The 25,277-nt window shown below is 41.2% G+C and overlaps 1 protein-coding gene across 8 annotated transcripts in view; it reads left to right on the top strand.

Moving 5' to 3' along the window:
* Positions 1–25,277, top strand: part of UBE3D (ubiquitin protein ligase E3D) — a 579,677-nt gene that overhangs the window by 144,475 nt on the left and 409,925 nt on the right. For 2 of the 8 annotated variants that reach the window (XM_024133068.3, XM_028494986.2), the window contains one exon: positions 9,387–9,948. The exons of 5 other annotated variants lie outside the window; for them this stretch is intronic. In XM_024133068.3, the coding sequence (XP_023988836.1) occupies positions 9,387–9,407 (21 nt within the window). In that variant the 3' untranslated portion in view covers positions 9,408–9,948. Of the gene's footprint in view, positions 1–8,390; positions 8,458–9,386; positions 9,949–25,277 lie in introns of those variants that run through there. One more of the 8 variants, XR_008618457.1, reaches the window with a different exon arrangement.

Below are 25,277 nucleotides of genomic sequence, written 5' to 3'. Positions count from 1 at the left end.
AAAAAACAAGAAAACAATAAGAATAAAGACTTACTGAGCAGCACCTAAAAATGTTTATCATATAAAAAATATGCACATGTGATAATCAATATGAGAAAAATGCATCTTAAAACCATATGGAAATAGACCCACATAATAATAATGTTAGAGTATTTGGGGAAACAGGAGAAAATAATGCACTTAATTTCTTCACTGCATAAAAAAACATATTAACATTTACTAAAGGGCTTATACAAACTATTAAAAAAATTAAGCCCCCGTTGGTAGGTTAAAAAAAAAGGACGTGAATTCAGTTAACCAAATTATAAGAAACAAACAAATGCTCTAACTCTGTTTTCCTCTTTCTCCAAATCTTTAGTAAGATACTGTTAATTTTAAAGTTAAAATTAGAGTTTTAATCTAATGTATTCAGTCTGAAAAAAAATATTTGTCCAGTGCCTCTTATGTGTCTGGGAAATTTGTTATAGCAATTCTGGGTTTTAAAAATGCCAGAATATTTTCTCATTATTTACTCCAGGGCAATAAAAAAAACAAAAAATTGTGCTTAGTGGACTATGTAGAATAAGTACTCCATATACAACCTAAGATTTCAGGTGCTGTTATGTGTAACCTAAGCATTTAATGCCAGACTGTCAGCCCAACCAGTGTTAAATATGACGGTGTTGTGTCTCACGGTAGCCGTCTGCTTCGGGACTCATTCCCAAATTAACTTACCAGCTTACTCAGGTCATTCCACTGAGGAAAATGGGATCACAGTGATATATTAACCATAACATCAGTGTGAACAAGACTTTGAATAATGCATCTCAGAGCGACACGCTAGGTAACTGGATTGGAGTAAGCTAGACAAGGTCATTTGCAAAGTATTGTGGCATTATTTTAGTCGAAATTTTTAGTGAAAGAATTATAGAGTCACTCGTAGCTGTAAGAAAGAGTAGGAAAGATCACTTGCACACGTTGCCCAGTTTCCCCCCATGGTAACATTTTACAGAACTGTGGTACTGGGGTATTGACATGGTACAGTCCTCCCGTCTTACTCAGATTTCCCTGGTTGTATTTGTACTCCTTTGCGTATGTGTGTGCAAGTGTATGATGTTCTGCGTAATTGTACACCCGGGTCTGTTTGTGCCTCCACCACAGTCAAGACGCTGAACAGTTCCGTTGGCACCAGGGTCCCTCCTGTTGCCCTTTTATAATCGCACCCCGCCCTCTTCTCCTCACCATCCCCAACCCCTGGTAACCACTACCTCGTCCTCTGTTTGTGAAATTTTGTCATTTCAAAAATGTTGTATAAATGGAACTTTACGGTACGTAACCTTTTGAGCCCGGCGTACCTCCCTGGTGAATCTTCCAGGTTGTTGCATGCATCAGCAATCCGCTGCTTGTTCGTGTTGAGTAGGTGTCCACAGTGTGGATGTACCACCCTTGAGCGTTCATCTGGGCCGATTCCAGGTTTTGGCTCTTAAAATGATGCTGCCATGATCATTCATATACAGCTGTTGGTGTGAACATAGAGTTTTCATTTCTCTGGGATAAAGGTCCAAGACTGCAGCTGCTGGGTCATGCAGTAATTATGTACATGTTTAGTCTTTAAAGACTGCCAGACTGTTTTCTAGAATGTCTGTCCTGTTTTATAGGCATACTTCAAGCAATGTATGGGAGATTTCTTCTTTACCAGCTTATTCTGACGTCAAATTTGTGACAGTTATCTTTACCTGAACCAAATAAGTTTGCTAAAGAGGCCCATGTTAATTAGATTTAGAAAAGAAAACTATATCAGGGCATATCAGAAGCTCCTCCCTCCCCCCACCCCCCCAAAAAAAATCATTCTCTCAACTCTTACTAGACTAGCTTTACACAGTGGGTCAGTTTGAGAGATCTGGCCCCTTCAGTCTCTAGATAGCTAACAAAAAGGACTCAGTCCTCCTTTTGTAGATATTGGGCCCCATCTATATCAATATCAAGATACTGGTCTAGACATAATTTGTTTCTTTCTCCCTTGTTTTGACAATCTTTTTGTCTTCTAGAAAAAAAAAAAAAATGTTTTTTTTTAAAGGACTCTTGGATACCCTAGACCAGCGTCTTCACTTTGCAGTGGCCAGAAATGAAGGCACGGGATTAGGAGTTAGAAGAACTGTGTTTGAGTCCTTTCTCTGATTAGCTGTGCCGCTGTAAAATACATCAGTTACCCTCTCTAAGTTCGCTCAGCTGTGTAAAATGCTCTCCAACTCTAGCGCTTATCAGAATCACCTGGAGGACCTACAAGATACCAGTTGCCGGGCCCCGCCCCTGGAGTTTCTGGTTGAGTAGGTCTAGAATGCAGCCAGAGGATTTGAGTGACTTACGAGTTCCCAGGGGATGCCATTAACGCTGGTCCAATGGAATAGGGATTACTTTATTTTGTATTTGCCCTAGTGTCTGGGTCTCCACATATGTTTGAACGAACAAAGGAATTATAATGCATGGCATATTTGCCCATTTACAAGACGATTTATGTCAGGTAATAATAAATGCTGTTTAAATGAATGAATGGAAGTGAAAAAAGAGCGAATCTCCATTCTTAACAGCCTTTGACAAAGACCTCAGGGACAATATTATTAGTAAACACTGGGTAATAGTTCCACTGTTTGCATCCGTACCTAGTTGTCTCTATAATATCTTCATCATTAGGTTAAAAATTTAAGTGTCTTAAAAGAAACAAATGACTCTGGTTATTTGGTGAAATTTTTTGCTTTTAATAGTTTCTCAGAATTCCTAGTATTAAGGACTGTTGAATACATATTATTGACTGCCTGAATTGACTAAAATAAACGTTAGATTTGCCTGTATTTAAAAAAAAAAAAAAAAAGTCTGGTCCAGAGATGACACCTTGAGGACCCAGGCCAGATTATGCTAAAGTCCTCTGGGCCCAACAGTTAGTAACATCCCCTCACTTATCCACCCCCCCCACACCCCCAAAAAACCCCTCAAGTTTGCTTTCTGGTGGAATAAGTTATGCATTTATCCTAGTTTATTTTTTTTTAAGTGACCCAGATATATAGCAGAATATAATACAGTCATTAAAAATGTCATAGGAGAATATTCACTGTCATGGGAAGAGTACCACAATATATCATGAAGTTAAAAAGAAGCTACATATTACAAAACAGCATATGCAGAAATGTCCAGTTATACATAGAAAGTAAATCTAAAAAGATACATCCAAAACGCTTAATAGTAGTTACTCTGAATAATGAAGTTGCAAAAATTTTATTTTCCTCTTTCTGTGCGTTTCTGTGTTTTCTAATTTCGTTTGTACCTGATATATTTATAGATCAGTTATGAAAACAAAAAATTACAATGAGCAATACAAGTCTTGATTTCTCTAAGGCTCCGCGGCACGTGGGATCTTCCCGGACCGGGGCGCGAACCCGCGTCCCCTGCACCGGCAGGCGGACTCTCAACCACTGCGCCACCAGGGAAGGCCCTCTCTAAGTTTTAATCATTACAGTTAAGATCTTGTTAAATACCAACCAGCACAAATAAGGCTCTTCAGGTATGAGATAAAATTGTCCGGAGGGTTTCCAGGGGCAGCTACGACCTTCCTTAGCCCTTTCCCTAAAAAGCGTGGAAGCTCACTTTGTGCCGTTCTCCTTACTTGACAGAATTCTGCACTCGTGCGCCTGAATAGTCCCGGCCCCAGGAGTACTCGTTACAGCGTCTCATCGCTGCCTGGGTAATGTTTCCACAGAGCTTTTCCACTGTTACGTAGTGGGATCCACAGCCACAGCCTCCCAAGCTAGTCCCTCCTCCTCCTTGACGGCGGGTTGGAAAGTGTTTTACATGGATGAGGCTGGTCTCTCCTTTGGTTGCGTCTCTGTTAGAAAAATTAATATTTACAGCTAAAATAGGAATTTTTAAATATCACTAAGATAAACCTGTTGAGATGCCAGAAACCAGCTATCTGCTATGGAAAGCTGTTTTGTCCCCCACGTGGCTTGGTGTCCCCTCCTGGAATTTCTAACTGTACTGCTGTCCCAAGTACCTTGTCTTCTTCAACACCCATGCTTCTCAACATTAAGATAGACCAGAATGAGCATGGCTTCCTTGAAATATTATTTGTTGAAATGGTTTTGCTACTAAAAGTGTCAATGAATTGATACTGTAGGAAAACACTCCATTTCTGGACTCCAGTGACTCCGTTTCTGAGTAAACTTGTTTGATCAGAGGCATGTTGCCAATAGGGCAGTGCAGTGGTGATTTTCATAACACCCCTCCCGTCCAGAGCTGCAGTGGTACCACTGCCTTTCTGCCAGGTTCCCTCGCGTACGTTCCCATAGGAATGAGAAATTAAAAGGACTTTCTGATTTATGAGTGACGGTGTATTTATTGTGGTGGTACCGTTTAACGTCATACATTTTAACACCCACCCATATTGGCCTCATAGAATTTCCTTTAACAAATATGTTTTGTGCTTGAGAAAATATATTTTTATGTAACACCTAAAGACTGTTGCCATATAACGTTTGCCCCATGGGCTTGCTATCATTAGCGAGGTTGCTGGGTTTGCCTCATATGACCGGGAGCTTCTGCAACTGCATCAGAAGGGCTTGTTCACCACGGGGCTGTTGTAATAGCACCATCCAACACCGGCAATGCTTCCACGACCCCGTTACTCTGAAAGAGGTGCTGGGAAGCTTACATCCAGAACTTTCTTGCTTTGTTGAAGAACAGGCTCAGAACCCAGGAATTGCTGCCTTTGTCCGTGTGTCCAGCCCCATCTGGAGAGGAAGAGGCATCAGTCTTCTTTACCCCACTCACATCTATGTCTTCTGGTACTTCACACGCTGCCCTCCGCTAGAAAACACAGCTGTGCTTTGCTTCACTGGTTCCCGGTAGATGAAAATCACAAGCTTTTGCGTGACCTGTAAATTATCCTAGTGCATCCATGGCCTAAATAAAATACAAGGGAAGGGTTTAAATCCCTTTAAAGACACTGATCCTATTTGCTTTCTTTCCCACTGTCTAAAGGCTTTTACAGAATTTGAGTTGGAAGGCCGCGCTGATGTTTCCCTGGTCTAGTATTTCTGTCCACGTATAAGTGTGCGGACAGTGTCCACACACTTGTTGTCATTTTGGCGGGATAAGACCTTCTTCCTCATTGTATCGTTTCTCACATCTTTGGTCCTCTGTTCCATCCTTCCTGTTCGCTAGTAGTTCATTTAGCAAAGCCAGCATCTTTTAGTGGAAACGGTATATCCCACTCAGTGCCATGCCAGGTTTTATTGTCTCTCCTTGCCAACACACTATTCGTAATTAGAGTAATAACTGCCTTGGTCAGGCTACTGCTTCAGAAATTGCACTGCCTTTCATAACCCAAGAGCGATCCTTTTTCTGCCAGCAGGCGTTAGGCGTCCGTCTTAGACTTATGCCAACCTATTAGAATCATCTCACGACTTGACTTTCTCCCCTACTGGCATTTTAGTGCCACGAGGGGAATGCTTTCTCACGGTGGTCTGTGACTGGACAATCACAGACACATCGATGGTACTTAATCATCGAATGAATCGAATGAATGAAGACAGCCTGCCAGCCCAGAGAGAGGAAAATCTTATACTATTTATTCAGCACAAAGAGTGGAGTCCAGGTGTCATCAGCACAGGCCTGATTGATGCTGAATTAGTGAGTCAGTAAATGGTTTGTACCCCATTGTGATTTAAGACTCGAAATAAATAATATGCTTGAAAAGGTCATTTTCTTTTATTAGTTGTATATTGACATGCATATTGTATATTTTATTTTGTAAATGAAGTTTGAGCCTAGAAACTGGATTTTGAAATATAAAGTATAAACTTTTTTTTCCATGCCATAACATTTATTTCAGACATAACTTTGAACAGGAGCCGTACCTAGACAAAAATATATCTTTAAGGAATAGTTTTAAATATTTATTTTTTTAAGTCTACAGTACCCTTAAAAAGGAACATTTGTGTATGGCCATGCTGCTTATTCTAAAGAGACTTTTCTAAAGCTCACAATTATTATGAAACTCACAGTTTCCAGTATTTTACAGTTTTATCTGTCTTGTTTAGTGCACCTCAGAGCATTTATGTAGGATTTTTTTTTAATGTTAATTTTATCTTGTGCAGTCTGCCTTGACAGCATGTCTTTTTGTTGATTGAAATTACAGCTCTATGTTGAGAAATAGAATTTCATAGTATAATTTTGTTAACTAAGATAACAAGAACATTCAAAAGTGTTTAACATATTTACGCAATTGTACAGAAGCATTATAAACTGAACATTTGGTCAGCTATTACAGCAGCCTGGCCCTGTTTATGGTAGTTTAAGAAGATTGTTTTTAGATGGTGACTCAAAGCAGAGACATTATTTTTAGACATTTTCACTCTCGCTCCCCTTTCCCTTTCCCAAGTGTCCAAATTCAGGAGGAGAGAACAAGGAGAGTCAAATGTTACAGACAACTCCAAAGAGTCCCGTCTTCCCTAGTTTCTAATAATTATTTATACTTTTGTAACTATATATTCCAGGAATGTAACAACGGAGCCTGAAGCTGTAGCTGTACTCATAGACTCTGCAAAGCTTTAAAACTTTTCACTTTGGGGAATAAAACTAAAAAGATGAAATACAGAGATTTTTCTCAGTGTAGTAGAACAAAATAAAATTATCCTCTCTTAAAATAAATGGCAGTTAGGGAAAGCAATTTTTCCTGTCATGCATAAAAGCTAGGGAACACAAAATCAACATTTGAAATATGTTAACTCACAGTGATTTAAATAAAAAGAAGCTAAAATGCTTTGTACAGTACCTGTTCCCAGGGATGATTGCAGTTTCTTGTTATTAAGTCCTGCAAAACACATAGTGTCCTTGGCAGGCGGCACTATAAAAAAGAACGATGACAAAAAAAAAAAGACATATTAGGTCAAATTAAATTTTTTTTCTTTTTTGAGGGGGACTCCATTTTGCATTATTTGTTTTAATGAGCTCAGCCTCATGTAGTTTTCTCCATCTTGTGTCCATATTCACAGGCATGCAAAAGAAAATAAATCTTTCATATTTGAGCCAATAATGAGGATTAAAAGACCCCCAACCTGTGCCGTTTTATCTCGATCATCTATCTGTAAACTTACCAGGGGAAAAAGCATGGATTAGAAATCAAAATTTCTTCTTAAACCCATCATTGCCACTTACTAGCTTTGTATCCTGAGCAAGTCACTTCGTTTTTCTGAGCTTCTGTTTCTTCATTGGTAAAACAAAGTTTCAAATGCCTGCTTTACCTAAATCACCAGACTGTGCTGAGGATGAAAAGAGGTAAAATAGGAAAGTGTTTTACACGTTTCAGGTAGGTCCTGTTATAATTCCCATTTTGCAGTCAAGGAAAGGCTGAGAGAGGTTAACAAGCTTGTCGAAGGTCACAGGGAGATCTAATTCTAAGTTTCAGCATTTTTCAGCACGGGCAGTGTTAACGTTTTGAGGCTGATAGTTCTTTGTAATGGGGGAGCTGTCCTGCACATAATTGGATGCTTAGCAGCGTTCCTACCTCTCTACCCACTAGATGCCATTAGCATCCCCCAAGCTGTGCCAACCAGAAATATCTCCAGGGACTCCCCTGGCGGTCCAGTGGTTTGGGACTCCGGGCTTCCACTTCAGGGGGCATGGGTTCGATCCCTGGTCTGAGAACTAAGATCCCACATGCTGTGACAAAAAAAAAAAAAAAAAAAAAGTCTCCAGACACTACCAAATGTCCCCTGGTGGGCGAAATTGTCCCAAGTAGAGAACCGCTGGTCTGTATGGTTCCAGAGCCAAAGTTCTTAACCATTTTTATGATGACATTTCTTATCATCAGTTATTCTAAGTAGTTCCTGGTTGGAATACTCCATGACACAGCAGTTTTCAGAATTAAAAAAGAGATAACTGGTTTTTATGCATCGTCTTTGTGTCTCTGAGTATCAGCAGTGGTATTGGCGTCTTGGGAATCTCCCTGTAAACTGTTCTTGAAGGAGCAGAATGTCCCCACAGGATTGCTAACCACCGTGAGCCAGAAGTCAGGCTCAGTGACCCCTAAGTCCCCTTCCCTGGGATTCTGTGATCATTCCCTAAAGGGCCCACCGGCTGGTCTGTCTTCAACTGCCCCTTCTCATCAGAATATTCATGGGCTCCTAATGTCTATCATCCGAGAGGCCAGGGAGGGAAACACAAGTATTTTCATAAACATTATCTCATTTACTCTTCGCAATAAGCCCTTGAGGTTTGCATCCATTGTCCATAAGAAGGGGTGAGCTCACATCCTCCTACTCTCCTATCTTGCCCCCTCCGCATTCCATGTTTATATTTTGTTTAGGAATCTTAACCTCTCTTCTTTGCCTGCTCCTTCAACTTTGTTCTCATTGCAGAACTTGATGTAAAAACTCAGCGGGAAGTTGATATGGAAACTCAGCAGGGGCCTTTCTCACCAGCACTGTATGAAGAGTAACATCCTTCTGAATTACTCAACATAAAGCAGATGGCTTTTGCCCTGCACGACTCTTCACTTTTCCTATCCCCTTAGCAGGGATCATTAAATACATACCTCCTTCGACTGCGTTTGGGGACTTAGTACCAACCGTCCAAGAGTAGAATGTTTTGCTTCTCTTCCTCAAAAAAAGAGAAGGCCTGGGACGAGCTTTCTAACTGCCCCGTGTTTCTCCGTCTTTGTCTCTAACCTACATTCCGCTCTCTTCCTGATGCTGGCACCTTCCCAATTTATTATCACCCCTGAACGCTGAACTAGAATGTTCTAAGTGTTTACGATTGACTTGTTTGTTTCCCCTTTAGCTAAAACTCTTGAGAAATTCGATGCATTTGATCTGGACCTTATTAAATAGTCTGGAAATGTTTTGTACCTAAGCCTGTATGAATTACAATGTTTTAAAACAACCGAGTTTTAAGATAAATTGCTGCCGGCAAGCCCAATAAATATGATGCAATTAAACGCATTGGCAGGACCCGAAGAGAAACTGGTGTAATTACCAATCGTAATGAGAAACTGGAATTGCCCAGAAGTCTTCGGGATTTGGAACAATGCTCGTGGAAGATCCAAAGCAGCCATTTGAACCAATGGGAAAGAGAACTGGATTGCTTCATGGCAGTACAACTTTAGCATCAGTTTAAACTTTTTTTTTCCCCTTTAAAATGCATGTGAATTATTTTAACTACTGTATGGTTCATTAAAAAAGGACTAATTTGCTCCTGCTGTGAAACGGCAATGTCTGGGCCGACTAAGTCATTTTTCTTTGTCGACCAGTGAGCATCCTTACCGAGCAGACTTACCTGATTCAGGTTTGATGTGCACTCAGCCATTTCATCCCATTATATAAGGAAAGCACTGTGGGTTTTTCTTCCTTTTGCAGGTGGCCTTTTTGAAGATGTAACTGCGGGAGCTGACACATTCCTCTCCACAGCACGGGGCGCTCCGGCAGCCAGCCGTCGGCCCAGTGGGCAACAATTACAGAGACAAGAACCCGGCTACGGAGAACAGGGCATTGCAGTTTTGAGTTTACTTGCCTGCATATATTCGCTAAGAGAAGAGATAACTTGAAATCTCTGAAAAGCCAAGGCTGTGAAGAAAGTCATAGTAGCAGGTTGAGAGATAAGTGTAGAATTTACGTCTCTATTTCCCACCGAGAGGAATATTCAAATATATGCTGTGTCAGCACCACCTGGAGAGAGAGAGCTGGTGGAGACCCATCTGTCCTGTGCAGGATGCAGCAAGGGGCGTCACTGGTGGAACTGAATGTTAGCTGCTGCAAATCGTAGGACATAAACTTTCAGAGAACTTCGCAGGCTCGTATAAAAACATTTTTTTAAAAGAAAATATGGAATTTTGTATACCTTATTCAGAGGAGATGCTCAGTAAATAAATGTTCGTTGAATGCATGATTATCAAATTAAAGGGGTTCCCATCTATGCAAACCTGTATGTGTTCCTTTGTTCTTTATCTGCTTTACCAAATACTGCTTCAGATCAATAAATATACCTCACTGGCATCCTGTTACAGAGTTGTCCGAGCCCTTGTGTGCCAGAGCAGGTGGCGAGGAAACCGCTGAATGAGAATGACAAGAGCTGGAGGGGGTCCTTCAAGGCAGAGGCCCCGCTCCTCATTTTGCAGAGAAGGTTTCAGACTTGCTGGTTATCACACAGTAGGAGCAACTCTGGGGCTGGAGCCAAGCAGATCCTCCCTGCCCACTCCTCAAGGGAGGACAGTCTCTGGATTTGCAGCTGTATCTGCTTCTCATCAAGCCTGTTTGTTACCAAACTCAGGTCTGGCTGCTCGCCGCTTGAAAGCCAATACTCCAGAGATGAGTGTTGGTTGGAACGGAAAGGCTGCTTTATTCAGGAGGCCAGCGAACCTGGGGAGATGGCGGACTTGTGTCCGAAAACAGACTCCAGAGATTCTGCTCAACCATGAACGTTTTTAAAGGGAGAATCATTGGGGGAGGGGGTCAGAGTCTTCATTTTCTTCTAGAGTGTGCAGACTTTCTTCCGATTGGCTGTTGGTGAGGTAACAGGGCGGTGCTCCAGGAATCTTGTGCTCAGCCTGAAGTTACCACCCTCCACTTGCATGGGGGGCGGGGGGTCTTAGGTCCTGCAGAAGATATTGTTATGTATATCCCTTGAGAAGGAACCAGGACCCTGATTTAATCACTGCACTATTGTTTCTTGACCCATCCTTAGTTTCTGCCTTCCTTCCGTTCTCGGATTAGCAACTGTTTGAATCTGCCCTTTGGAACTCGGGGAAGGTCTAGGAGGCTGAATGAAGCCTCTTTCCTACAAACAAGAAATGGGGGACATGGAAAGGATTTGTACCCGGGAGGGTCCTCCTGTGTTTCATATTGGCATTGATCCTACCCTACAGACCACCTAATACCTCTTTACTCAAAAAGTTTCCTGTCCCCTAATTTCCTAACACCCTTAACATAGGGGTCACTGGCGTTGTGATTTAGCGAACCTTTCGTGATTTCTTCTTCCGTGTAGTTTTAACCAAAACACAGGTCCTACCAGCAGAGCAGTGGTGTAGAGCTCCTAATTCTGTGGCTGGGGAACAGACATAGGAAGAAAACCCCTCTCTCTGATCCTGCAGGGTCGTTTTATTAAGCACAGTTTGAAACATTAAAGTTCTGAGTATTATGGCCGAGACTCAGAGCCATAAAGGAGAGTTGGTCTGACATCACTGAAGCTACTAAACTCCCAAACACCTTGCTGACTTTTGGTGCTTTAGATTTCTGTCTGTCAGTATAGAGCAGGGTTTTCCACCTCGGCACTGTTTACATTTGGGGCCCGATAAGTCTTTGTTTTGGAGACTGTCCATTGCTGTGGGGAGGAAAAACCTTTCTTCCTAGACCCTCCTAGGTTCAGTGGCTGGGGCTTGCAAATCAAGCTGACAAAAGACAGATTAACGGCAGAAAAATAAAACCAGCTTAATTACATACATCTGCACAGAAGTTTCACAAAGACACGAGACTTTAGGAAGTGGCCAGATGATCGAAATTTATATACCATCTTAGAATAAACAAAGAAAAGGGAGTTTGCGGCTTCTGGGCGGGGGGTGCGGTGGGGGGGAGACAAGTTCTAGGAAGGTGAGGGGAGGAGATACGTGGTAAAAAAGGGTTGTCTTGTTTTGTCGGTAATAGTTTCTCCAATTATAAGAGTTGTCTCCAGGTGTAGATCTTTTCCTGATACAGAGACCTCTTTACAAATGGGAATTTCCTTTATAAATGTAAATTTCCTTTACAAATGGGGAACTTTAGACTTCATTTTTAGGCAGTTAAGGGGAGGTCAAAAAGCTTTTCTTGCCTCTGCTTATTCTCAGTTGTCTTTAGCTCAAAATAATGCTTATGCCAAAGAGGCATATTTTGGGGTGACATATTCTGGTACCCTGCAGTACCTTGGAGAATGTTTAGCAGCATGCCTGGCCTCTATCCGCCACATGCCAGTTTCTCCGTCCTGCAGTTGTGACAACCAAAAATGTCTGTAGGCTTTGCCCTGGTGGCTGAAATTGACCCCAGGTGAGAACCACTGCTATCGAGGACGTGTCCTGAGAACAACGTTTGGTGGTTGCCTGTAGTGGTGTATCGCCAATGACACAGTCACTACCAAATCGGAGTCTTTTTCTGGCACGTGGCCTGGCCTTAGTATAATCTTGTTTTCGCAAATGGACACTCTGCTGATGAACACCATTGTGTGGCTATTTCTTAAGAGTTCAGTTTGTTTTGATCTAGTTGTCGGAGATTGGAATAAATTAGATGGAGCAGAGTTCAACCTGTGCCTAAAATAGAATTTCCTTCTGAGATAGTTTTTCTCCCCCTGGAAAAGAAACCCGTACCATACTAATGTTTGTTTAGTTTAGATGGTAAAGGTGCTCCTGATTCAAAAGATAACTCTACCACTCAACAAAACCCAACTAGAAAGGTATTCTGATTTACTAACCTTGTCTAAGTAAAATCAGGTTAAGTCAAATATAGTGACATCCCTTCACCTCTGTCTGGGGTCTGAATGGGAACCAAGCCAATGAGAGGTAAGCGCACCCCCCTCCTTTCTGTTGGCAGAGGGGGGCAGTGCAAGGTGGAGTGGTTGTGAGGGGCTCTGAAGGCGGGGTGGGAGGCAAAGGAGGGGACACACACCACACACACACACACACACACACACACACACACAAGCGCACGGCAGATTTCTGTCCACACACTGCAGTTACCATGGGCGAAGCTGCATCGTTCATGCCACCCGAAATCTTGTCATGGTGAAGTTCTCAAGCTCAGTCGGTCTCCATTGGTCCTCCCAGGGCTAGGAGGGGAGGGCCAGCACGGCCCAGCTAGTGTCCAGAGTGAGCCGAATGTACACATCAAGTCACTGGGTAGGTCTGAGAATAACATGTCTAACCCTGGGAGAGTTTATTTCTTTGGGGCCACAGGGGGTGGGAGAAGAAGGGAAATGGAAGGCTTTCTATCCGACTTCCTCTTTGTACAGAGAAAATTGCTTCTGTGTGTGTGTGTGTGTGTGTGTGTGTGTGTGTGAATTTAGTAAACCACATCAGGAGGGCTAGAGAGAACTGAAACAGGCTCTACGACCTTAATGTTGTCGCTTGGAAATCTTTCCACATTAGCCTCCTGTGTCCTGTGCATGCAATTCCAGAATCTATTCCACAGCTTTCCTAGATAGTGGTACCGAGAATTTTGAACAGTAAGAGGTTCCCAAGGACCAGAAGCATAGTAAAATATCAGTTTCCAGTCCACTTTTTTTATATCTAAAAACTTAAATCACTAAAGTAAGTTGTGTACAAATAAGATCAACGAGCACTGCTCACCCCTCCTCCTGCTAGGGTTACGTGGTAACACACTGCGGTGGCTGACCAGCAGTGCACCCTGAGAGGAATTCGGGATGGAAAACCAGAGGAGGCACTCTGTGCTTAAACAAGCGGGCTCCTTAGATAGTTAGATGCATATCTCAGGAAGAATTTTATGAACCCAGAGTGTTGCATCTTTCCATACATAGGAAAGCACTAAAATCACGAACCTGAGATATCTATTCTCTGCGATTAGCAGTAATCTTTTACCAAGGTGTGTGCTAGACTGCATGTATGACCTCACCAAAAGTCATATATAAATGGGCCACTCCCCTACTCCCTTGGAGCAGTTTTTTCAGAGCTAATTGATTGGCTGTCTCCTGGGCTATCGTCCTCAATAAGACCCTGAGTAAAACTTAAACTCACAACCCTTATGTTGTGTGCTTTTTCTTTAAGTTGACAAAGTGGTTATCTGTTAAATCACATATCGCTTAAATAAGAGGTTTTGTGAACCTGTTATCACCTAGTGTAATTACAGTACTACTGGCCACCCATTTTGGCAAACCAATCTCTGAGGTTTCTTCATTTAACATGTATTTATCGAATGCCTTCTGTGCCAGACACAGTTACGGGTACAACAGATAGAATCAATAAGACAAAGTCCCTACCCTTACAGAGCTTACATTTTCATGGGGGAGCTGACCAAAAAAGTACTATATGTTACTGTAAAATGCTATGTTATACAATAGTATAATTTCTAAAAATAATAAATACAATAAGAAAAAAACTGGGTAAAGGGAGAGTGAAGGGAGGTCCAACTTGAGCCTAAAGTGTACTAAATATTTCAACTCCATGAAAAGTGACTGTGGAGACACATTATTAAATGCCAACAGATTGAGTAGAAACCACAAACTTACATCATTTGCCGAAAGTAGCTTGACTAAACAAGATAGACCAGTGTTAGCAAAGCTTGTTTGATTTCATTGACTACAGAAGAGCTGACTAGAACTCAGATGTAATTGGCTTTGTAGTAACCACTTTGGTAATTAAACCCATCAGTAGCCCGTGTAGTAAAAAGTGCTGACAAGGTTAAATGGTTTTGCATAGAAAAAGCCAGCCTAGTTGTTGACCCTGTAACATTTGTTTTTGTTCTAGCATATAACAAAGATTAATTGGGACTCATGTTTCATTGTAATTTCATTGTAATTCAGGATGTGGGGATGACTGGTACATCTTATTCTGTAGTTAGAAAAGCATTAACATTTATCTTACACATCAGAGGGGTGGTTCCCACTAACTGCTTATCTAAGCGTTCTACACATTCTTAAATAATCTTTATACTCAGTGGCATTCAGTGTGACTTAATATAACGATTTCTCTTCATTTGCCTCTTGAGATGCTTCCAGCTTTTATCTATTGAATCGAGCTCATCATTCCTTAATCTGGGAGAAAAAGTTGGGGGGACTTACATGGAAATAAATTCTTCTAAGAGGTAAATTCTCTAGTTTTAAGAAAAATGGCAAGAGAAACATTTGGTCAAAACATTTTTAAAAGCACCCAACCTATCCTAATATTCTTTTGAAAACATGAGTCCATTTTCATTGAGGACTAGACAAAACTAATTCATTCTCAATCCTGTTATAGATAAATTAAGAAACCCATTTTCAGGGACCCACAATTATTCTAGGGTCCTTGGGCTACAAGGTACAATTAGCAGAGGGCAGGGTTTGTGTCCCCTTTCTGCCTTGTAGTAGACCTATCTGTGACCTTCCACAGCCTTTCTTTAATATTTTTATTTGATCTCTTAACATTTCATGGATTAAAACTTTTCCCTCCTATTTTATTATTTGTTTTGGAGGCAAAAAAATGAGATGAATCTTTATGGCCAAAATTTATTTATACACACTCCATCAGTATGTTGGTTGCAAATTTCAGTACATCCACCAAAAGACCTAAATCGGGAACAAGTAGATAACCTAATTCAAAACGATTGCAGCAGTAAATTGCCTGTTTGGAGTTTCTGGCTGAACCTTTTCTAAACTCAAGAAAAATGGGACTTGTTACCCTTTGCCCAGAACGCTTCCAGGCTTGAGGAGGCCATTGGCAGGCTTTCTGCAGACTTAAGCTGGGAAAGGAATTATAGAAGCAAAGCATTTTGTAAGTGCCCATAAAATAATGGAATCTCTGTTTCTTCATTGAGTCTTAGGAAACCAGTGCTTAGAAACAGGAAACAGATCTCTGACCTGTATCTCCCTTTACATTTCCCACCCCCTTCCCCATCCGTCCTTAAGCAACACCATTTCTAGGAAAATGAACCAGAAGCACCTGCCTTGGTTGCTACTATACTTCCTTCCAGAATCGAGACTTAAGGGTCAGCTCGGTGCTCTGTGATGACCTAGATGGGTGGGGTGGGGGATGGGAGGGAGGGAGGTCCAAGAGGGAGGCGATACATGTGTACATATGGCTGCTTCACTTCGTTGTACAGCAGAAGCTAACATCACATTGTAAAGCAATGATACTCCAATTTAAAAAAAAAAGGCTTAAGGATTGGAAACTGATGTGGCCTCTTCTCTTGAAACTTGGTCTTCATAGAATGGTGACAGTATCAAAATTAGTCATCTTTCCATAATAGTACATATTGGACTCAGAGAGTATACCATCCCCACAAATACGCTGAATAATAAACTCGACAAAGGGCACTGTAAATTCTCTCAATTGTTCATATGATTACAAAGTTTAGTGCAAATGTTAGGAAAGAATTCTTGAAATAAGGTACATAAAGTAACAAAGGAATTGAACTAAAATTCTGCATTTTAATTCAATTAAACCTGAGAAGGAATGTCAAGAAGAAAAGAAAAAGTGGCCAAGGTTCTTTCTCATCTAGCACAGCAGAAGATGCTGTTTTATGGTTGAAAGTAAGAGAAAAATAAGTTGAAATATATTTTTACATTGTTTTAAAGAAATCATGAGCAAATTGGAAATATATGTGTTAGAAATTACTAGAGGAAACAAAGAGACTCGGTCAATAAAACACATTTCCTATGTATCTTTCCAACCCTGTGATAATTGTTCAAGGCGATGTTAGAAAAGCCTGTTTCGATACTTGTATTTATTTGTTCCTCTGCTTTATTCCATCACAAGTGAGGGATGAGAGCAAACCACTGGTGTGGACCGCAACGACTGTAGGAGTTCAGAGAGGTCCCTCCCAATGAATATGGCTGGAGAAGATGTCCTTGTTGGGATGAGGCAGGACTTGATGTGGGCCTTAAATGATCATTAAATTTGTGAAGACAGGAAGATGGAGACGCTCAGGAAGGAGAGCATTTCAGGATATTAAGAACATTTGGCCAGTTTGGAGGAGCTGAGATGGAAGAGTGAATAAGATAGAAAAAGAGTTCTTGTTAGATGGTGGAAGTCACTGAATGCCGTCATGAAACCATGGAACCTTCCTTCTGACTTCTCCGGATTGAGTACAACATGAACAAGAGACCCATTTTTCTTTTGTGCCCCTGAGGGCCTTTTGAGCTCTGGGATTTAGCTGCAGTGGTGAAGAGTGAAAGGCGCTAGAGTCAGACAGCTTGGGTTGAAATGTCACCTCTATAATCTTGAGCAAGTTACTAACCTCATCTTTATTTGTTGTTTTGTTTTAAATTTTTATTGGAGTAGAGTTGATTTACAGTGTTGTGTTACTTTTCTTCTGTACAGCAAAGTGAATCCTCCCGGACCGGGGCGCGAACCCGTGTCCCCTGCATCGGCAGGTGGATTCTCAACCACTGCGCCACCAGGGAAGCCCCCATCCACTCTTTTTTAGATTCTTTTCCCATATAGGTCATTATGGAGTATTGAGTAGAGTTCCCTGTGCTATACAGTAGGTCCTTATTAGTTATCTATTTTAGGTATAGTAGTGTGTATATGTAAATCCCAATCTCCCAATTTATCCCTCCCTTCCCTTTCCCCCCTGGTAACCACGAGATTGTTTTCTGCATCTGTGACTGTATTTCTGTTTTGTAAATAAGTTCATTTGTACAATTTTTTTAGATTCCACATATAAGCAATATCACACGATATTTGTCCTTCTCTGTCCGACTTACTTCACTCAGTATGACAATCTCTAGGTCCATCTATATTGCTGCACATAGCATTATTTTGTTCTTTTTTATGGCTGAGTAAAATTCCATTGTATATATGTACCATATCTTTTTTTTAAAATAAATTTATTTATTTTTGGCTGCGTTGGGTCTTCATTGCTGCTCTCAGGGCTTTCTCCAGTTGCCGTGAGAGGGGGCTACTCTTCCTTGCGGTGCGCGGGCTTCTCATTGTACCACATCTTCTTTGCCCATTCCTCTGTCAATGGACACTTAGGTTGCTTCCATGTCTTGGCTATTGTAAATAGTGCTGCAATGAACATTGGGATGCGTGTATCTTTTCAAATTATGGTTTTCTCAGGATATATGCCCAGGAGTGGGATTGCTGGGTCATATGGTAGCTCTATTTTTAGGTTTTTAAGGAACCTCCATACTGTTCTCCATAGAGGCTGTACCAATTTACATTCCCCCCAACAGTGTAGGAGGGGTCCCTTTTCTCCACACCCTCTCCAAAATTTATTGTTTGTAGGTTTTTTGTTGATGGCCATTCTGACTGGTGTGAGGTGATACCTCATTGTAGTTTTGATTTGCATTTCTCTAATAATTAGTGATGTTGAGCATCTTTTCATGTGCCTTTTGGCCATCTGTAACCTCATCTTTAAATTGGGGCAAAAAAAATTAGTATCTATGTCTTAGGGATTTTTGAGTATTACATGAGTTAACATACTCATAGTGTTTAGAAGAGTGCCTGGCACACCGTGCACCGTACATTTTAGCTATAGCTATTATTCTGTTAGCTATTCTTTGCCACTCCTCCTTCCCATTGCCTATGAAATTTATTTTCTGAGATTTTAAGCAGGAGAATGACATGATGAAGGTGGTACATTAGGAAAATTAATCTGGTAGCCGGGCACCCAGTAGATTAAGAAGAAAAGGAAGATCTATTGTTACAAAACAAGAAGAGGCTTTCCAGTTCCAAAAAAGACTGTCAAAGAGAGTCTTGACGGAAGAACTTCATCAGTGCTTTTCCTGTTCAGTTCTTAATTATTTTTGAAGGCCATTAAAAGTACAGTGGGATACATACTTTTCCACCTGCAGTCAGCTCTGATCTACCACGGTGCAGGATAACCCATTCTCAGCACTTTCACATAGACCTTTTACAGTGGTTCTTTTTTAGTATTCTCTTTTGAGCAGAAAAGCTTTTGCAAAACTCTTTAAGAGAGGAAAGGAAGCCAGCCCAGAAGTTTCTGACCAGTTCAATGTACCTTTTATATAATTTCCAAAAGTAACAGGAGTTCTTTTTCGTTGTTCAGTGCCACTGGTTCTCTGGAGAACAAGGTGGAGTCTTCATGGTGTACAAGCCTTATTCCCTTATATTCTTAATTTTTCTTGTGTATTTTTCTCTCTCCCTTATGTTCAAGCATCAGGCTCTGGGGTCACAGCAGTATAAAATATGAGTACTCAACCAGAAATAGCACAGATGGGAAAGAAGTTGTTGAATGTGTTACTAAATTTCAGATAAGTGATTACTTTTCTTCTTAGAGAATAATTCAGCATATTCTTGAAATGAATTAGGACCTAATATTTGAGTAAGGTATGTTTATGTAGTCTACTGTAGTCAACTTTAGCGTAGGGAAGTAGACAAATGGGGTCAGACGAGCAAGAATAAACTGTAGTTCTCTGGTTCTTATCTTCACCTGCTGTTGAAAGTCCTGCAGCTCCCTGCAAAATCTTCTATATCTAGGTGGTGATCATCTAAATCATCTACCAGCTATCACCTACCCCATGGCATCTGCCATTTTCTTCTTCTTTTATCCAGCATCATTTGGTGCTGGTGATCTCCACTGCTAAGGTGTCCATGGTGGGGCTGTTGTCTGTGAGCATGGTGTCTCTTATTCCTGGATGCCCCCCATTGGAGAAAAAGGGTGCAGTTGTCTCTGAAGCTTGGATAAGCCAATGGTCCTCTGTGTAGGGTGCAGAAGTAGGAGAATGTTGAGTGTCTCCATTTTGTGTTACACTTTGTGACAGAAATCCCAAAGCAGTGTTTCCCTGCACCCCAGTGTCTATAGTTTGTTTTTAGTAAAAATTGCTTATCAAGTTTTAAAATTCGAAGTCCCCATCCCGTAGCTGGACTTAAAGACAAATTTTGAGTATGACACACTAAAATGCCACTTTTGAACCAAAGCCCACATGCAGAATTCTCTTCTTTTGAAATGATTTTCTCCCAGGAAGTTTCTTGGACCCAGATGTTGCCACTGTTTGGATGAAGATGGGAGTCCAATACATTTATATATTTTTGACTATTCTACCTTTACAGAAGTGTTGTAACTTAAGCATTAACCAATTTTTTCTTCTGTTTTAATTTTCAAGCAGCTGTATAGAGTTACTAAATTTGTGGCTGTGGTTATGGTGAAAATTTATGGAATCCAGCTGATTTTTGCAATTACATTCTGTCCTAGAAAAGCTGTCTTCAAGAAAGACAAGCACTGTAAGATATCACTTATATGTGGAATATAAAAAAGTTAAACCTGTAAAAAACAGAGTAAAATGGTAGTCACTAGGGGCTGAGAACTGCGGTAATAAGACTGATGGTGTTTAAGGGTACAAACTTATAATGAGTAATAAATAAGCCATAGAGATCTAATACCCAGTATAATGAATATAGACAATAATATTGTACTATAATTGTGTAAGGTGATAAATATCACTACATTGGCAATATGAGAATATAAATGTATCGAAGTAACACATTGCACACCCTAACCATATATAACGTTACACGCATTTATTCATTAAAATTTTTTTTAAATTAAAGGAGTATGAAAATTAAAAAGAAAAAGAAAAGCTATCTTCTTTCTATCTTAGGTCATTAAATTTTATTTTCAGAGAAAATTGCTATGAAGCAACACTTTCATGTAGAGCTTCCAACTGAACTTCAGAATCAATTTATAATGATTCTTGTGTTTTATTTTGTGTAATAAAGCTAAACAAGAGTTAGAACTTTTTGAAGGCTAAAAGCTCCTTGGAGGGCAGGCCCAGTGTTTATTCATCTCCTTAACCCTGTGTTCAGCATGGTGCCTGGTACAGAGAAGGCATTCAATAAGTTGTTGCCTTCATTAATTACTCTATTGGGAACAATAATATTGGAAAACTAGAAAAGTTAGATCAATAGGGCATGACCCTATGATTTGAGTCTATCCATTCTTATAAAATGTTTGTGCATCTCTGTTAAAAACTTCTACATCCTTCAAGGTTTATTTTCAATGTCACTTTCTCTTTAGAAACATTTTCCTTATCAGCTCAAAAATATTTCTCTTTTGGAAATATATTTTTCAAAAGTAAAATGATAAAGTCTTTGGTTCTATTGAAAATGCATTGAAGACATTAACCCATGGCTATGGAATGCAGATGAAAATTCAATCTTGATTGAATTATATCTTCTTACATGAAGATAATGACCAGGTTTGCAAATCCATTCTATGTCCTGACTCTTTCCTGACCTGGTTTGGAAACTTTGTGTAAAGTGGCACTTTACCTCTTATTAATTCCAAAGATGACAGACGCAGGATTTCATTGTCTAGTTAGTGGAAGCTGTGTTCTCTGATTAGCTGCCTTGCCCTTTTGAAGCTTTGATTTATTGGGGCAGAGCAACCGCTGGCTTTGGTATGTGCTGAAAGGAAACTAGGGTCAGGAATAATTTATAGTTCTCTCTTTGCAGCTGGAAAAAAAATAAAGGTTATTTTCATTATATTGCTATAGGAACTGTTTGAAAACAAAAGAAAGATACTGTAATAAGTAGAAACCCAAAGAATGACACTGAGCTACTGTTTCAGTTAACTTTAAAAAATTGTTAAAATCATATTTTGAAGCAGATTGGCCCTTCTGAACTCTTATCTTAATTTTACAAAAAACAATGTCTCTTCCAATTTGGCATGAGAGCTGTGCAGAGCAGCATTTCTGCAGCTCCCAGGCAGGTTACATTTGCCAAAACAAAGCGTGGGTGGAAGGTAACAGGAAAGAACTAACTGGTAGCACTTTCTATCTGGGAAAATGCTGCCAAAGAGGAATCCAAAACAGAAGTGCCAAGGAAAAAGTACTCAGCTATTCACAAAGATAAAAGGACAGCAAACATTAGACAGCACCAAATTTGTTTGGGCTTCCCAAGATTTCATTTTTCTCCTTTTTATACTCGATAAATGCTGTGTTTGGCGAGATGCTTGCTATATGATCTTTCTATTAAAACATATTAGGGGACTTTCCTGGTGGTCCAGTGGTAAAGCATCCGCCTTCCAATGCAGGGAACGAGGGTTTGATCCCTGATCGGGAAACTAAGATCCCACATGCCGCGGGGCAATTAAGCCAAAGCACCACAACCCCTGAGCTCACACGCCTCAACTAGAGAGCCCGCGTGCTGCAAACTACAGAGCCCATGAGCTCTGGAGCCCGCACACCACTAGAGAGAGAAAACCCACACGCCGCAACTAGAGAGGAGCCCATGCACCACAACGAAAGATCCCTCACGCCTCAACGAAGAGCCCTCGTGCCACAACTAAGATCCGACACAGCTAAAATAAATAAATAAATAAATAATTTTTTTCTAAATAAAACGTATTAGGAAAGTCTCACAGAATCAGAGTATTTTCTGTCATAGAATAAAGTCTGCATTTCCCCTTGTGAGCCAGCCAGGACTTTGTTTAATCATCACAGTGAGTGTGCAAGCTCTTCCAATCTCGTTAATTCCAAATTCCAACCCCAGCTCTTAGAGTCAAGGATAAATAAGATTTCAAGATCTTGAGTAGGGAGCAAGGTGAACAGGAGGAATGATATCTGTTAGTAGATGGGTTGGGCTCAGGAAGGAGGACACTGTAAGCAGAGAACAGCAGCAGGGGCAGATGATCAGAGGTAGGAAAGCTGGGGTATGTTTGTGGAATGGTAAGTCATCTGGTTTAATAACAGGTGACGTTTTTAGACATTTACATTATGCCAGGTACTAATTCATTGGTTTGTCAAAACCACATTATGGAGTTCCCTGATGGCGCAGTGGTTAGGAATCCGGATGCCTGCCAATGCAGGGGATGGGGGTTCAAGCCCTGGTCCAGGAGGATCCCACATGCCGCGGAGCAGCTAGGCCCACGGTCTGCAGCTACTGAGCCTGCGCTCTGGAGCGCGCGAGCCACAACTACTGAGCCTGCATGCCTAGAGGCCGTGCTCTGCAACAAAGAGAGGCCACTGCAACGAGAGGCCCGCGCACTGCAACGAAGAGTGGCCCCCGCTCGCCGCAACTAGAGAAAGCCCGCGCGCAGCAACGAAGACCCAAAGCAGCCAAAAAATAAAATAAATAAATAAATTTTAAAACCCCGCATTATACAGAATATACTTTTGTGAGCACCATTTTATAGATGAAGAAGCCAAGGCTGAGAGAACTCAACTGACTCACCCAAGGCCATACAGCTAGAGAGCGGCGGAGTTAGTATCGCACTCTAGCACAGTCAGATCCAGAGCATGAGTTCTTATCCACAGTGCTGTGTGTAACCTTTCAGTCATGACAGAGGAGAGGTCCTTTCTTGGAGGAAGAGAGAGCGGTAGAGAGGTGACCGATAATCTGGAAATTGTAGAGCACTCAGCCCTTTTTTTCTAATTGGTTGCTGGACATCTCCACGTGAATATAGAGTCTGCCCTTCAAATCCAAGTGGTCCGAAAACCAAGCTCATTATCTCCTCCATCTTCCTGGGCAACCCTCCCCTGGCTGTCGGTATCCAGGCCGCAGCATCATCACCTACACTTGGGTACCCAGGCTGGAGCCCTCCGTCACCATCCTTCTTCTCTGTAAGTCTCTCTTTGCCCTCTTCTTCCAGCCCAGCTGCTGCTTTGCTTCCCACCCTCATGGGAGTCTCACCTGGACTGCTGCAACCACCTACCCACAGACGTGTCTTTCTCTGTACCTCCTCCAAGCCCCCAGTGCATCCTGCAGAGGTCAGCCAGAATATTTTCAGAAACCAGGGCTCTGATCATATCACTCCCCTCAACACTTTGTGGCTCGCTGCAGAATTGCCTCAGAATCCTGTAGGGTCTCCTCAGCCTGGCTTTCAAGGTCCTCCATGATTGGGTCCCAACCTACCTTTCCAGCCTTACCTTGTCCTTATCTCCTCACTTGTGAAATTTCTGAGACCACGGACCAGACTTCCTCATGGCCTGCCTTACACTTTCTAACTTCCACTTGGTCCCTTGTTGATGGAGTGCTTCCTACCTGAAACACCCCCTCCCACTTCTCAAAACCTTTCGTCTTCTCCCAGGTCAAATTAGTTGTCCCCATACGAGCTCTCCCATAGCATTTTGCTTATCCCTCACCTTTCAGATTCTTCCATCTGCTGCATGATGTCATAGCCTTTTGGGTTTAAAACTTCTCCCCAGTTAGATGACAAGCCCTTTGTGATGAAGGACACTGGTCATCAGTCATCCGTGTGATTCTACTGTTTAGTAGTAAGTTCCCTGAAATGAATTATGCTGAAATGAAGACACACTCACTTGATCCTGAGCAGAGGCTACCTTTAAGAATGGACTTGATGCATTTCTTTCTTCTTCTCTGAACCAGAGGATCATCCTCGGTTATAGACCACACCTTAAAGGAGCAGGTTGTTATGGTGCTACATGGGGCAGGGTGGGTTAGAAACATTCCCAAAGTGTTTCATCACTTACAGTCCAAACCAGGCTAATTAACGGAAAGAAGGAGGGAAGATTTCAGAGAACTCTTTAACTTGGCATATTCTCTTTTTTTTTGAATTTTATTTTATTTATTTTTTATACAGCAGGTTCTTATTAGTTATCCATTTTATACATATCAGTGTATACATGTCAATCCCAGTCTCCCAATTCATCCCACCACCACCACCCCCACACACTTTCCCCCCTTGGTGTCCATACGTTTGTTCTCTACATCTATCTCAACTTCTGCCCTGCAAACCGGTTCATCTGTACCATTTTTCTAGGTTCCACATGTATGCGTTAATATACGATATTTGTTTTTCTCTTTCTGACTTACTTCACTCTGTGTGACAGTGTCTAGATCCATCCACGCCGCTACAAATGACTCAATTTCGTTCCTTCTTATGGCTGAGTAATATTCCATTGTATATATGTACCACATCTTCTTTATCCATTTGTCTTCTTTATCCATTCTCTACAAATGACTCAATTTCGTTCCTTTTTATGGCTGAGTAATATTCAATTCTATATATGTTCCACGTCTTCTTTATCCATTCGTCTACCTATCCATTTACGTTGCTTCCATGTCCTGGCTATTGTAAATAGTGCTGCAGTGAACATTGGGGTGCATGTGTCTTTTTGAATTATGGTTTTCTGTGGGTATATGCCCAGTAGTGGGATTGCTGGGTCATATATACTTCTATTTTTAGTTCTTTAAAGAACCTCCATACTGTTCTCCATAGTGGCTGTATCAATTTACATTCCCACCAACAGTGCAAGAGGGCTCCCTTTTCTCCACACCCTCTCCAACACTTGTTGTTTGTAGATTTTCTAATGATATGCCCATTCTGACTGGTGTGAGGTGATGCCTCATTGTAGTTTTGATTTGCAATTCTCTAATAATTAGTGATGTTGAGCAGCTTTTCATGTGCTTCTTGGCCATCTATATGTCTTCTTTGGAGAAATGTCTATTTCGGTCTTCTGCCCGTTTTTGGATCTTATTAGTTATCCATTTTATACATATCAGTGTATACATGTCAATCCCAGTCTCCCAATTCATCCCACCACCACCACCCCCACACACTTTCCCCCCTTGGTGTCCATACGTTTGTTCTCTACATCTATCTCAACTTCTGCCCTGCAAACCGGTTCATCTGTACCATTTTTCTAGGTTC

This window comes from Physeter macrocephalus, chromosome 11 (genome assembly GCF_002837175.3).
Source record: "Physeter macrocephalus isolate SW-GA chromosome 11, ASM283717v5, whole genome shotgun sequence".
Classification (NCBI taxonomy): Eukaryota; Metazoa; Chordata; class Mammalia; order Artiodactyla; family Physeteridae; genus Physeter; species Physeter macrocephalus.
The sequence above is the reverse complement of the archived record's forward strand: the minus strand, read 5'-3'. Positions and strand labels throughout refer to the sequence as shown.